Source organism: Salvelinus alpinus, chromosome 6 (assembly GCF_045679555.1).
Source record: "Salvelinus alpinus chromosome 6, SLU_Salpinus.1, whole genome shotgun sequence".
NCBI classification, from domain to species: Eukaryota; Metazoa; Chordata; class Actinopteri; order Salmoniformes; family Salmonidae; genus Salvelinus; species Salvelinus alpinus.
The window spans coordinates 45,410,681-45,426,750 of NC_092091.1; the positions used below are offsets into that span (position 1 = coordinate 45,410,681).

Genomic DNA, 16,070 nt, shown 5'->3' on the forward strand with positions numbered 1-16,070 from the left:
CACTGGTCGGGCAACCGGGAGCATTCAACCAGGTAAGGTTGGGCAGGCTCAATGCTCAAGAGAGCCAGTACGCCTGCACGGTCCGGTATTTCCGGCGCCACCTCCCCGCCCCAGCCTAGTACCTACAGTGCCTACACTACGCACTAGGCTACCAGTGCGTCTCCTGAGCCCTGTTCCTCCTCTACGCACTCTCCCTGTAGTGCGTGTATCCAGTTCGGTGCCTCCAGTTCCGGCACCACGCACTAAGCCTCCTGTGCATCTCCAGAGCCCTGTACACACTGTTTCTTCTCCCCCTACTAATCCTGATGTGCTTGCCCTCAGCCCGGTGTCACCAGTGCCGGTACCTCGCACCAGGTATAGAGTGGGCTTTGAGAGTCCAGTGTGCCCTGTCCCTGCTCCCCGCACTAGTATGAAGGTGCGTGTCCTTAGCCCGGTGCCTCCAGTTCCGGCACCACGCACCAGGTCTACAGTGCGCATTATCCGGCCAGAGCCATCCGTCTCCCCAGCGCCATCTGAGCCATCCGTCTCACCAGCGCCATCTGAGCCATCCGTCTACCCAGCGCCATCTGAGCCATCCGTCTCCCCAGCGCCATCTGAGCCATCCGTCTCCCCAGCGCCGTCTGAGCCATCCGTCTGCAATGAGCCTGCAAAGCCGCCCGTCTGCCATGAGCCTACAGAGCCGTCCGCCAGACAGGAGCCGCTAGAGCCGTCCGCCAGACAGGAGCCGCTAGAGCCGCCCGTCAGACAGGATCTGCCAGAGCCGCCAACCAGACAGGATCTGCCAGAGCCGCCAATCAGACAGGATCTGCCAGAGCCGCCAATCAGACAGGATCTGCCAGAGCCGCCAGCCAGACAGGATCTGCCAGAGCCGCCAGCCAGACAGGATCTGCCAGAGCCGTCAGCGAGCCATGAGCAGCCAGAGCCGTCAGAGAGCCATGAGCAGCCAGAGCCGTCAGAGAGCCATGAGCAGCCAGAGCCGTCAGAGAGCCATGAGCAGCCAGAGCCGTCAGAGAGCCATGAGCAGCCAGAGCCGTCAGAGAGCCATGAGCAGCCAGAGCCGTTAGAGAGCCATGAGCAGCCAGAGCCGTCAGCCTGCCATGAGCGTCCAGAGCCGTCAGCCTGCCATGAGCGTCCAGAGCCGTCAGCCTGCCATGAGCGTCCAGAGCCGTCAGCCTGCCATGAGCGCCCAGAGCCGTCAGCCTGCCATGAGCGTCCAGAGCCGTCAGCCTGCCATGAGCGTCCAGAGCCGTCAGCCTGCCATGAGCGTCCAGAGCCGTCAGCCTGCCATGAGCGTCCAGAGCCGTCAGCCTGCCATGAGCGTCCAGAGCCGTCAGTCAGCCATGAGCTGTCCCTCAGCCAGAAGCGGCTAGTAATCCTGAACTGCCCCTCAGTCCAGAGCTGTCTCTCTGTCCGGAGCTGCCCTTCAGTCCGGAGTTGCCCCTCTATCCTGAGCTACCTCTTTATCCTGAGCTACCTCTCTCTCCTAAGCTATCCCTCTGTCCTGAGCTATCCCTATGTCCTGAGCTACCTTGTCCCAGAGCTGTCCTTGATTCTGGTGTTGCCCCTAAATTTAGGTGGGGTTATTTGGAGGGTGGTCATTGTGGGGAGGATAGGGAAGCGGGGGTTGATTATGGTGGGGTGGGAACCACGCCCGGAGCCTAAGCCACCACCGTGGTCAGATGCCCACCCAGACCCTCCCCTGGACTTTTTGGTGATGCGTTCTATAGAAGATTTGTGGGCAGAACTGAAAAAGTGTGTGTGAGCAAGGAGGCCTACAAACCTGACTCCGTTACACCAACTCTGTCAGGAGGAATGGGCCAAAATTCACCCAACTTATTGTGGGAAGCTTGTGGAAGGCTACCCAAAATGTTTGACCCAAGTTAAACAATTTAAAGGCAATGCTAACAAATACTAATTGAGTGTATGTAAACTTCTGAGCCACTGGGAATGTGATGAAAGAAATAAAAACTGAAATAAATCATTCTCTCTACTATTATTCTGACATTTCACATTCTTAAAATAAAGTGGTGATCCTAACTGACCTAAGACAGGGAATTTTTACTAGGACTAAATGTCAGGAATTGTGAAAACTGAGTTTAAATGTATTTGGCTAAGGCGTCCGTAAACTTCCGACTTCAACTGTACATAAATACTGTGGCAGATGGCAGGAAGAGGTGAGGGGAGTGGTGATTGAAGGGAGATATCTTGAAGCCCGCTGGCTCCACCCAGAGCCTTATATGTACTTCCTGCACCAACGAGGCAAGCCTGTGGAATCATTAAGGCATGGAGTGCTTTGGGATAAAACAGTAAGCGTGCTGCACAAATGGAAAGAGGACTGAGAGGAAAATGTGTGTTATGGAGAGTGTGAGAAGATAAATAATTATCTGTGTGATTACCATTGTGACCTGGACTGTCTGATTACCCCCACTGTGTACCGAACAGGTTTGGCTGAGGACCTGCGTTTTAGGACTACCCCTGGAGAACGGAACGGACAATGAGAACGGATTGTGAACTGGTTGCTGAATTCCCCCCTTTCCCACAGTGTGCATATCTCCCTAATAAATTCCCCATTTGTATTCTAGTTGTGCTCCGTGTGCCGTGTTTGGTTATTGAACTTGGTGACGTGGAAACCACACCCCCTTGAGCCTGCTACATGTGATGGAGAATGCAGGCAAAGCAAACCAAGCTCAATAACTAAACAGACTGGTGGAGGCGAACATAGTGCAGCAGGCTATGCATCGGGAGCTGCTGGAGGAACAGCGTCAGCAGACTGCTCTCCTGGGAGCTGAACTCAGCCAGCTGACAGCCGCCCAGGCCGGCGTGGCTGCAGGCGCAGCAGTCTCTTGTCCCAAACCCAGTAGGTTTATACTGATGCTGACAGAGGCTGACGACATCAAGGCTTACCTCCAAGCCTTCGAGAGGACGGCGGCTAGGGAGAAATGGCCCCATGAGCAATGGTGCCTGCTAGCACCCTTCCTGTCAGGCGTGTCAGTTCGACGCCTACCCCATGCCCCGAATTGATGAACAAATCGAACGGCTAGGAACCGCCCGATTTATCAGCATGCTCGACTTGACGGGTTATTGGCAGGTGCCCTTAGCTCACGAGGCACGGGAGAAAACTGCTTTCGCCACCCCTGACGGGCTGTTCCACTACAAGAAGCTTCCCTTTGGGTTGCACGGGGTCCTGGCCACCTTGCAGATGTTGACGATGGGGACCGGATTCTCCGTCCCCATCGTGAGTACGTGGCGGCCTACTTCGGTGATGCTGTGATCCATGGGAGCGAGTGGGAGACACATCTAAACCAAGTGGGCGCGGTATTGCAGGCCTTACAAGGGGCGGGGCTAACAGCTAACCCAAGGAAATGTCGGCTCTGCCTGTGGGAGGCGGAGTACCTGTGGTACACGATCGGGAGGGGATGTGTCAAACGCCAGGTGAAGAAAGCGGAGGCAATTCGGGACTGGCCCCGCCCCCTCACCAAGAAGCAGGTATGCATGTTTGTGGGGTTGACTAGTTACTACCGGAGATTTATTCCCCACTTTGCCTCCCTAGCCAGTCCCCTGACAGATCTGACCAGGAGCCATCTGCCCGCCCAGGTGACGTGAACCGAGGAGACAGAGAAAGCCTTCCAGGACCTAAAGGGAGCACTTTTTCGGGACTCATGCTGGTGACCTCGGACTTTTCCAAACCACTGGTGGTACAGACCGATGCCTCCAAAATGGGTGGGTGCCGTCCTATCACAGCTACAAGAAGGTGAGGAACGCCCAGTCGTGTACATTAGTCGGAAGCTGTTGCCGCAGGAACAAAGATATTCCACTGTGGAGAAAGAATGTCTAGCGATCAAGTGGGTGTTGGAGATGCTGAAATATTACTTATTGGGACAGCACTTTACCCTCGTAATGGACCATGCACCACTGGTTTGGATGTCACGGAATAAGGACAGTAACGCCCGGGTCACCCGCTGGTTCCTATCCTTACAGCTCTTTGCTTTCTCTGTCATCCACAGATCAGGTGCAGCCCTTGGAAATGCCGATGCCCTCTCCAGGAGGAATGCTCTAGGGAGCTGGACCACCCCTCCCCCCGGTAGGAGATGAGGGTGGAGGGTGTGTGGCAGGAGGCATGGAGAGGTGAGGGGAGTGGTGATTTGAAGGGAGATATCTTGCAGCTCGTTGGCTCCACCCCCGAGCATTATATGGACTTCCTGCCCCAACGAGGCAAGCCTGTGGATCATTAAGCCATGGAGTGCTTGGGGGTAAAAGAGGAAGCGGGCTGCACAAACAGGAAGAGGACTGAGAGGAAAATGTGTGAGGAGAGAGAATTGTGTGTGATTACCCATTGTTACCTGGACTGTCTGATTACCCCCACTGTGTACCGAACCGGTTTGGCTGAGGATCCGAGTTTTAGGATTACCCCTGGAAAACCAGACAATGAGAACGGATTGTGGACTGAACTGGTCGCTGAATTCCCCCCTTTCTCTCTGCTACCGCACGGCAAGCGGTACCGGAGCGCCAAGTCTAGGTCCAAGAGGCTTCTAAACAGCTTCTACCCCAAGCCATAAGACTCCTGAACATCTAGTCAAATGGCTACCCAGATTATTTGCATTGCCCCCCCTCTCCACACCACTGCCACTCTCTGTCGTCATCTATGCATAGTCACTTTAATAACTCTACATGTACATACTACCTCCACTAACCGGTGCCCCCGCACATTGACTCTGTACTGGCACCCCCCTGTATATACTGTTTTTTTTTTTTACTACTGCTCTTTAATTACTTGTTACTTTTATCTCTTATTCTTATCCATATGTTTGGTTAGGAGCTCGTAAGTAAGCACTTGTTTTACTCAGCGCATGTGACTAATAAAATTTGATTTGAAATTTGATTTAATTTCCAACAGTGTGCAAATCTCCCTAATAAATTCCCCATTTGTATTCTAGTTGTGCTTCGTGTTCATGTTTGGTTTTTGAACTTGGTGACATGGAAACCCCACCACCTTGTGCCTGCTACAATACATCCTGTATGCTCCAGTAGAAACGCAACACAGTATACAGAAAATAAGGCACTTACTTTGATAGGAACGCACACATGTCCAAAGTTATTATTTGTAAGGAAAACATGAAGGAAGACCATGCGAGCGCCAGCATGAAAATGTGACAATTCGTGCAAAACTGCACACGTCTGCATACTTGATCTGCGGGAAACATTGGTGAAGTGCGTGGGCTTCTCCTCGAAGAGAGAAGTTTGTCCGGCTCAGTAAAGCCTCAAACAAATTGTCCGCAACGCTGAAATGAGCTCCTTCTATGCGACTTGATGAGGAACACCTCAATTCAAACTGTTAGAAAATACAACTTGTTAGAAAATAATTTGAAATTGACAAGTTGAAACATAGCCTATAGATAATTAGCAGGCAGCGTGTGTTGACTGTCCTGTTGCGTAATAATCACATTTTGGAACAGTGAGTGCATTCTGACATGTGCATTAAAAAAACTCATGCTGGTGCGCCCGAACTCATGTATGAAAATGTTAAGTGAACTGTGAGAGAGAGAGGCTGAGGGGTTGTATATACAATACCGTTGTTATACACTGTAATAAGCTATGTAAAAAAAACTGGAATTTCATTTACCTCTGCATCCCCGTCTTTCTTCTGGAGGGAAGTCATGAGGTCGTGAACTCTGACCTCCAGCTCTCCGACCCGGTGGCTCAGCAACCTCCTCTCCTCAGTCAGGCTCTCTATAACTCTAAGGGAGAGCGAGGGAGAGCAAGAAAGTGAGAGAGGCAGAGAAAAAGACAGCAGCAAGATTTGTGACCTGTTGCCACAAAAGGCCAAACAGTGAAGCACAAACAACGTAAATACAAGCCATATTGATATTATATATTGTTTCCTTTTGTACTTCAACTATTTGCACATTGTTACTACGCTGTACATAGCCATAATATAACGTTTGAAATGTCTCTATTCTTTTAAAACTTTTGTGAGTGTCATGTTTACTGTTCCTTTCTAATTCTTTATTTCACTTTTCTTTATCTATTTCACTTGCATTTGGCAATGTAAACGTGTTTCCCATGTCAATAAAGCCATTTGAATTGAATTGAGAGAGCGAGAGGGAGAGGGAGAGAGAGGAAAGTATAGGATTGAATGAATTGAACCACTAAAACTGTGATAAACAATGCTTGTATGTTTTATGACTGTTGGGCAGAAGTTCCTAATGAAACAAGCTCTGCAACACCTCTTGGACTGATATCTGTGACCCCATACCACTGGCACTGTTCCTCTGTCAATTTTATCAGTGTGATTCTCTGCCTCTGACCCTATTACGGGGGCTGAGTCACTGGCTTGCTCGTTCTCTTCCCTCCTTCCTGTCCTCGGGCTCCTGCGGTGGGAAGATCTTCGTGGACTATACTCGGCATTGTCTCAGGGTAGTAAATTAGTGGCCTGTTGATATCCGTTTAGTGGTGTGGGGGCTGTGCTTTGCCAAAGTGGGTGGGGTTATATCCTGCCTTTTTGTCCCTGTCCGGGAGTAACTTTGGACGGGGCCGCAGTGTCCCGCGATCCCCACTGTCTGTCTCCTGTATCTATGCTGCAAGTCTATGTGCCGGGGAGCTAAAGTCAGTCTGTTATATCTGGCGTAATTCTCCTGTCTTATCTGGTGTCCTGTGTGATCTTAGATATGCTCCCTCTAATTCTCCCATCTCTCTGTCTCTCTCCCCTCCCAGAGGACCTGAGCCCTAGGACCATGTCTCAGGACTACCTGGCCTGATGACCCCTGGCTGTCCCCGTCCCGAGTCCACCTGGTCGTGCTGCAGACCCAGTATCTGCTGTTCTGCCTGCGGCCATGGAACCCTGACCTGGCATTAAATTCACACATTCTCTGAGAGAAACAACACACTGCCATGCCAGTCACACCTCGATCAGCACTTGTCCTCCTGCTAACCTGTCCTTCTCTGCCAGGGCCCCCTGCTGCAGCCTGGATCCCAGTGACCCTCCCTCACACTTCTCCTCCTCCTCCATCTTCATCATCATCTCTCTCTCCAGGGCCAGGCAGCACTGGGACTTCTCAGCCTCGCCCCGCACTAACTGGGCCTCCTGACAACACAATGCATCAGGAGTGTCAGTGTATGTTCCAAATGTAACCACAGCATTTGAAACTGAGCACAGAAACAAAGTGTATTGGAATCATCAACATTGGAATAATACTAGTTTCTGTCAAAACTGTGTGACCTCCTGCATTAGTGTGTGTGTGTGTGTGTGTGTGTGTGTGTGTGTGTGTGTGTGTGTGTGTGTGTGTGTGTGTGTGTGTGTGTGTGTGTGTGTGTGTGTGTGTGTGTGTGTGTGTGTGTGTGTGGTGTGTGTGGTGTGTGTGTGCGCGCGCGCGCGACCTCCTGCAGCAGCTCAACCTTGGTCTCGAGGATCTCCTGAATGTGGCTGATCTCCTGCTGCCGCTCCTCACAGTGACGCTGCAGCTCCTCCTCATTCCGATTGGTCAAGCTCTCCGCCGTCGTCCTGTCAGAGCACATGACCACGTCGACAAAGGCTCGAGTATGACACAGTGCAGAATGAGAATATCACATCCTGTAACTCTATTTACAAAACGTACGTAAATAAAACACGATGCATGTTTCTGTAGATGTTTTAACTGCGGGGTTAGTCGTTTGCTGTAGTCTATGTATCCACTATTCCAACGTTTTAAACGCTAACAAGCTTTCTCCCTGGAGAGTGATAATGTATGATAAACAGTAAGCCATGGACTGAGGCTTGGTCCCTGCTCTCTACATCTAACTAGGCAAAAGATCATCATTTCTCGTGGTCCTCTGACACTTCTCACTATTACAGCGAGCGCCCATCACTGCTCGTCACTCACCACCTAACAGTACCATTAGTTAGCCCAGGGCTGCTTCTCTCAAGAGAGTGTTGCTCTAACTGCTTGTCCACTGTGGCCCTCTATATGTCATAGTCTTTTTAGAACTCTAATGACAGTCACAGAGCTAACTGTTTATTTATGAATCAGGGAGAGCACCACTCGGCCCTGGAACCCTTGTTGAACCACTACAGGTCAACTAGACTTAAGGAGGTCTAGAGGGACTGACCCTGTACCCATACTCCTTCAGGGCGAAAGTGTCTTGACGAAGCACTTAGCTGATTTATTAAGTAATTACTTCTCTGTATACAGTGCTGATTAATTAACATAATTATTTGTTCACAGGCTGATTCATGTATCAAATAAGGTGCTGATTGGTACAGATGTAGGATCTTAATTGGATCACCATGTTGCAGGAGAACCTTCCTGCAATACAGGAAATGTAAAACTTGTAGTGTATTTGAGGTTTAAAATGCTTCCGAAGTTTGTAATTTCCACTTTGAAATTTCAGACTTGGTGTTCTCTTACGAAAAGAATGTATCAACCCCTACAAAAACGTCCATTAATTATAATTCCCACATAATAATTCCCATTTCCTGATGCTGTAGGATTATGCTGTAGCAAACGGGCTCAAATTAAAGGTCCTACATCTGTAGATAGTTGTGTTACATTATTGTTCTTGAGGACAATAAACAAAAAGGGCTAGTACATTTTACATCTTACTCATTTAGCAGTTGCTCTTATCCAGAGTGACTTACAGTTCATCTTAAGATAGCTAGGTGAGATAACTACTTTATTGGGGGAAAATGTACTTACGACTGATATGTGGTTATCAGCAGAGTCAGTGCTAGTAGGGGGGCGCCATGGGGTTTAGTACAAGTAAAAGAATACATCCATTAAGCTGTACTAATGAAGGAATGACTGTTTTACAATGAGTAAGTCTAAAAAGGTGATGCAAGTGGGAAAGTTCTACTTTAAGGTGAGAGTGTGATGTAGGAGAGGGGTTGATTGGAGAGGGTATACAGTGGTATACTAGTGTATACTAGGGTATACAGGCAACTAGGGCAGATTTTTGTCGGAGCGGATGGTCCGACAAAAAAAGTCAAGTGGTCTGAATACTTTCCGAATGCACTGTTAAATATAATGTGGATTATAATTAATGGACATTTTTTGTAAAGGTTGATACATTTTTCGTTAGGGCAAATCAGAAATTAGAAGCATTTTAAACATTGAATACACTACAAGTTTGCATTTCATACTCAGCAACAAAATAGTGATCAAATTAAGATCCTACATCTGTACCTTGATTACATTGAGACACAATCACATTTCTTTTTTTATTCGTGAGAAAACTTAGGAACAGATTACCTAAATTACATTTTTAGCTGAATTCCTGCTGATTTTACAGTCTTTTTTTAACCACAAACTTTCTTTTTTTTAATCACTTGCGGCCTGTTGCCGACCCCCTGGTATACAGTACAGGTCTATAAAGGGGGTGCATGTTGTATCTGAGGAGATCAGCATATCTCTAACACTGAGAGACACTAAGACAGCTGCTCTATCTAATGGCAGGTGCTGTGGCTCAAATAGTCCCTGGCTCAGCAAAACAATCCAGAGGCTTCCCCCCTTCTTTGCCTATTATCCTCTTACTCCATCTCTCCCTCTCCCCCATCCTTTTATCTTTAGTCCCTACACTCTTCGAAAAAAGGTGATATCTAGAACCTACAAGGGTTCATCGGCTGTCTCCAAAAGAGAACCCGTTAAAGAACCATTTTGGGTTCTATGTAGAACCCTTTCCACATAGGGTTCTACCTGGAACCAAAAAGGGTTCCTATGGGGATAGCCTTAGAACTCTTTTGGAAGCCTATTTTCTAAGATTGTACTATCCACAGAGCCACTTCATACTCTTCAAAAGCACTTTAAGAGCCCACCACTCCCACCATGCATTCCACAGGGCTTTAGAACTGTTGTGTTAGGTGAGTTTACACGGCAAAGAGAGGGTTAGGTTTAGCAACAAGGACCCACATGCCCTGAGGGCAGCTGTAGTCTGCGGGGTGAACTGCAGGAATCTATCTTAGCACCAGACTGGGCAGTACAGGGAGGATATGAGAACTTAGTCTGAATATAGAGACCAACTGTGAAGTGAGTAGGCTGTATTCTAGTATTTGTCTGTGCAATGACACTGTGACAATACAAGACATGGTAGTGTACTCACGGGACCTTGTCCAGAATCTCCCATTTCTCCTGGAGCTCCTGCTTCAAGCTCTCCACCTCTACCTTCAATTCAATGTTCTGCATAAAAACAGAAGGTCACGTCACACCACAGATCAATAACATGCAACATAGAAACATTTTACTGTGCATGTTCATTAGATGTATGTTCAATTTCAATATAATAATAATGTAACTGTAAATGATGTGTTTGAGGCATGCATCGACTCAGATAAGCTTCATAATACAGTATACAAAATGAGTGTCTCCCCAAGTGCACGTGCCGACCCATATCTGTGGTATTCGAGAGTGAAGCAGGTTTCTAAATAGAAGAGAGGGATATGAGCACTAGTTCTCCCCAACCCCCAATCCACCCCCTTCAGCAATCGCCATCGCACTGCACACTGCCCTATCCCATCTGGACAAGATGAATACCTATGTAAGAATGCTGTTCACCATAGTACCCTCCAAGCTCATCATTAAGGTCGCGACCCTGGATCTGAACCCCGCCCTATGCAACTGGGTCCTGGACTTCCTGACAGGCCGCCCCCAGGTGATGAAGGTAGGAAACAACACCTCCACTTCTCTGATCCTCAGCACAAGGGCCTCACAAGGGTGCGTGCTCAGCCCTCTCCTGTACTCCCTGCTCACCCATGACTGCGTGGCCATGCACGCCTCCAACTCAAATCATCTAGTTTGCAGACGACACAACAGTAGTAAGCCTGATTACCAACAATGACGAGACAGCCTACAGGGAGGAGGTAAGAGCCCTGGGAGTGTGGTGCCAGGAACAAAACAAAGGAGCTGATCGTGGACTTCAGGAAACAGCATAGGGAGCAACTCCCTATCCACATCGACGGGACCGCAGTGGAGAAGGTGGAAAGCTTCAAGTTCCTCGGCAGAAACATCACTGACGATCTGAAATGGTCCACCCACACAGACAGTGTGGTGAAGAAGGCGCAACAGCACCTCTTCAATCTCAGGAGGCTGAAGAAATTTGGCTTGGCCCCTAAGACCCACAAACTTTTACAGATGCACAATTGAGAGCATCATGTAGGGCTGTATCACCGTCTGGTACGGAAACTGTACCACCCGCAACCGCAGGGCTCTCCAGAGGGTGGTGCGGTCTGCCCAATGCATCACCGGGGGCAAACTACCTGCCCACCAGGACACCTACAGCCCCCAATGTCACAGGAAGGCCAAAAAGTTAATCAAGGACATTAACCACCCGAGCCACGGCCTGTTCACCCCGCTATCATCCAGAAGGCGAAGTCAGTACAGGTGCATCAAAGCTGGGACCGAGAGACTGAAAAACAGCTTCTATCTCAAGGCTATCAGACTGTTAAATAGCCATCACTAGCCGGCTTCCACTCAGTTACGCAACCCTGCACCTTAGAGGCTGCTGCCCACTCCGACATTGCTCAAACTAATATTTATATATTTCTTAATTCCATTCTTTTACTTTCAGATTTGTGTGTATTGTTATGAATTGTTAGATACTACTGAAATGTTGGAGCTAGGAACACAAGCATTTCACTACACCCGCAATAACATCTGCTAAATATGTGTGACCAATGCATTTTAACTGCAGAGCCCCCTATCTAACCGCCTCTCCCCCTTCCACTGCGCCAGCCCAGAGCAACAGGGACAGTTATAAAATCTAGGCACTGGAGCAGGGCAGCAACAGTCAGTTAATGGATGAATATGGGCGTACTCATGTGGCCTTACTAGAGTGTGTTTGGATGCACTGTAACAAAGACATGTTGAATTGCCAAGCTGTTACTCTGTAAAGTGTTTGCGCTTACCTACACATACACACAACACATACACACAAAGCCACGCACACATTTACAAGTTCTCCCTCTCTCTCACACACACACACACAAGCAATGTCCCCCCCTATCCTGGTTGTTGGTTGTGATCATATTAAGGGGCCTGAAGCAGGAGTTCCTTCCAGCCAACATGACCATTTAGGTCAGTAGGAAGTGGGCCTATAATTATTCAGCAAGATCACATCAGATAGACTTCAGTATTTAACGTTTGTCCAGGTCCCCAGGATGTCGGGAGATGGCTTCAATACCGTCCGCTATGGGCAATGTGAGCACTAATGTATATGTATATACATTATATGTATATAAGCTAGCTTGCTGATGCTATGTATTGGCCAATAAAAAGCTTTGAAGCCACCGGTCAGCCTTATTGATACTCCTCAGAAGGAGCAGTCCTCCATAAGAATGAATGGAATTCTACAGTATTTCAAAAGACCTTTATAAGTTGTATGCTTTGAGAATCAATGGGTATACAGTATATCATTATTAATTTAGGAGTCCAAAAATGGATGTAGCAACTAAGGATTCTAGCTTGGAGTGTTTTGGTGTACAAAGCGCTCTGTGAACGCCGTAGGGTCCCATGCCTTATAATGCCAAAAAGCTCCATCTGTCTGCTCTCCTTTCCACTCTCTAACTGGAGCTGACTAGAAGTGTAAGTTTTCAGACCCCACATTTGCATAGGGAGTGACGTGTCACATTTTCTGGCCTATCCAGACAAATAATCGATTACCTCTTCCTCTGAGCGAATGAGCCCTGCTTGAGAGACGACAAATGAACGGTGACAGTCTAGCCTCCAGAGAGTCCAGCTATTGTGAATTAATCTCGCTGTGATATTCTCAGCTGGATTCTCAAAATGACTGACAGTCATTGGTGAGCATGTAGTAGGCTCGTGGCTTGCTAGGTCGTTGTGGATGGGAAAGATAGTAGTAGCCTTGCACGAGCCGGAACATCTCAAAAGGCAGGTGCCTATCTTCTGTTTCTATAGCGTGAGGCAACTTGATGTATAGGTACACCTCCTGGACAGGACGCTAGTCTATCGCAGGGCCTTCCCCCCAATTTATCTCCTTAAAGCTGCACTACGCAGAAATCGCTTCACCATTTCCTGGTTGCTAAAATTCTAATAGTTTGCCTTATTTCAGATTTTGTGACAAAACAGGCGAAAATAGTGTTGATTGTACCAACATTGTACCATCTAAACCGCTGTGAAATATATTTTGCATAACCAAAAATATTGTATTTTCAGCTGTTTGAAGCTGGTGTACAAAACTGAATATAAAAAGACAAATTTTACAGAAACTAAACTTTAAGAACGGGAAGCATAGAAATTGTGCACATAGAACAGATCTACAGCTTCTTAGACTTGCTTTCAATGAGAATGACAGATCTTTAACTCGCGTTTCTATGTGAATTTGGTCGGGTCGCCCAAAAAGTTACATATTGCAGCTTTAATGCTGAGTGCCATGCAGAGACGCATCGGGTCCCATTTTTAAAGTCTTTGGTATGACTCGGCCAGGGATCGACCTCACAACCTTCCAATCTCAGGGATACTGGTTCAGGGGGCGTAGGCCTTTTCATCAGAGACAAACTGCGTTTGGATTATCAGTGTGAGATTATTGATGACTCAATGGATGGCATCCTATGGGTTAAACTAACAGCTAAACAACATCTCCAGTCAAACCATGTCATCAGGGCGTCAGGTATCCCAGCGGTTAAGAGTGTTGGGCTAGTAACCGAAAGGTCGCTGGTCCGAATCCCTGAGTCCACTAGGAGAAAAACCTGTCAATGAGCCCTTGTGCAAGGCACTTAACCCTAGCTGTTCCTGTAAATTGCTCAGGGTGAAAGTGTCTGCTAAATTACAAAACATTTTTTTTTTTTATAAGTTGATGCACCAGAATTGTATGAGAGTTTACTCTGCCATTTATACAGGTATGAGAAGTTTGTCCCTTTTCTCATATTGGGCGACTTTTTCTGTGCTGAGGCTATTTTGAGGGAGTGGACTGATTGGAGAACGGAACGTGGTGGATTACTCACACAACTCTCACGGAGAGTTCCTGATTAGTGCAAACTGTTGCATTTTAAATGGAAGGAATTACAGCAACAATGACTTAACATGTGTATCATCAAAGGGGCTATCTGTTGTGGATTATATACTGGTCCCCCATGAGAATTTAGACTGGTTCAGTGACTTTGCTGTGATTATGAGCAGGGACCTCTTCCCCCAGTCAGCCTGTGTGTCTGCCATTGATCCATCAAGAGTGATCCCGGACCATTCGTGTCCCACATGCTCAATGGCTCTCCCAGTTCCAGCATTCACTCCCCCCCCATCCCACTGACCAATGAGACATGGAAGGTGCTACCATCACCAAATTCAACCTGTCCAGTATTCCAGAACATTTTATGACAAGTAATGTATGTGAAGCAGCATTGAATGACTGTGTTGCCCAGCTGGAGGCCACAGTTGATAATCAGCAGACTGTGGACTCTGTCTATACTCCATTCTGTGATACAGTAAAGCAGGAGATGGGGGACCAGATCCCCCACAGGGACATTGTGATTAAGCCTGGCAGGTCTAATAAGAGAAGGAAGGTATAAAAAAGCCTGGTGGTCAGATGAGCTCACCTCACTGTGGAAACGGCACCACCGGCGGCATCAACAGGAGAACATTCAAGAACTAGAGACATCTGACCCAGAGGCTTTTTGGGCAACATGTTAACAAACTTGGTGTGGCAGGAAACTTGGTATGGCAGGAAACTTGGTGTGGCTAGTGAATGCCGACAGTTAATCCCCTGGGAAGTCCTAGGGCTCAAAGGAAACTTGCAATCATAAGCACACTGTACTAGACATACGCAGAAATGACTTTGCCAGTCTGTTCCAAACAGCCCATCACAGTACAACAAAGCCCCAGGACAGTGTTAGTGGCTCAAGGCACATTGGCTCTCCTTTAAATGAGCCAATTAGTGAGTCTGCTAAGAATGGTAAAGCATACGGCTAAGATTGGTAAAGCATATGGCTAAGGATGGTAAAGCATACGGCTAAGAATGGTAAAACATACGGCTATGAATGGTAAAGCATACGGCTAAGAATGGTAAAACATACGGCTATGAATGGTAAAGCATACGGCTAAGAATGGTAAAACATACGGCTATGATGGGTTACCTGTTGAGGTTTAGAAAAATTGTCAGGCCAGAAATGTACTGTACAAGCTCTTTGGTTATTGCTTTGTTCTGGACATGTGGAAATAAGGCGTCATCAACCCTACGCCCAAGTCAGGAGACAAAAGGGTCCCAAATGAACTGCTGTGTATTAACTATTTTGTTGTGTTCTTTTTAACTGCATTTCTTACTGAGGTAAAACCAACAATATCAGAGCAGATGAGCACAATGTTTTCAGAACGAAACAAAGCTCCCTGGACCACATCCCCACCTTAACCACAATCATAGATTCAAGGGAGAAAAAACAAATCCACTTTCTGTTCTTTCATCGAATTCTCTAAAGCCTTTGACCACATTGATAGAAATATGTTATGGGACAAGTTGGGGCCAATTGGTTTAAATGGTAACATCCTGAAATGGCTTATCTCCATGTATGACGATGTGAAATGTTGTGTTCAAGTCAATGGCTGCCTAACTGACTGATTTACCGTTGACGTTAGTATGAAACAGGGTTGCATTTTAATCACCCATTCCGTTCTCAATGTATATTAATGATCTCACGCTGGTCATCAAAGCGCTGGGAAAAGGTGTCTGTCTAAACAATTATTTTATATTCAGATGACATTGTATTGATCTCTGAACCTGAAGATGAGCTTCAATACATTTAAAAACGGAATATCAATGTAGACAAAACTAAGGTAGTACACTGTAGGAGCTCAGCAGTGCCTAGTTCACCTTTTAGTGTCTCCTGTGGTCCTGACATAGTATTAGATGTTGTCAGTGAGTACTTGGTATTTGTATTTGGGATTGATGATTATTAATGAGTTTTGGGATCATAATGTGTCTGTTAACCCTTTTATTTCGTGGGTATTGGCCTATATGGATATGACTAAATTGAAATGTTTTTTTTTTATATAAGAAATATGAAAAAGACTTTGGAGATTATGGGAAAATGATTAGACCAAAGTTGAGGACACAACAGATCTCCTGACACAAGACTGAATCCAAACATTTACTGTACATTT

The 16,070-nt window shown here is 47.1% G+C and overlaps 1 protein-coding gene across 1 annotated transcript in view; it reads right to left on the reverse strand.

Annotated features, from left to right (window-relative positions):
• LOC139577561 (myomegalin-like) overlaps positions 1-16,070 on the reverse strand; it is a 124,162-nt gene that overhangs the window by 61,070 nt on the left and 47,022 nt on the right. The window contains exons 5-8 of the mRNA XM_071404644.1: positions 10,069-10,145; positions 7,393-7,498; positions 6,930-7,081; positions 5,621-5,735 (exon numbers count right to left, since the gene is read on the reverse strand). Coding sequence (XP_071260745.1) covers positions 5,621-5,735; positions 6,930-7,081; positions 7,393-7,498; positions 10,069-10,145 — 450 coding nt within the window. The remainder of the gene's footprint in view (positions 1-5,620; positions 5,736-6,929; positions 7,082-7,392; positions 7,499-10,068; positions 10,146-16,070) is intronic.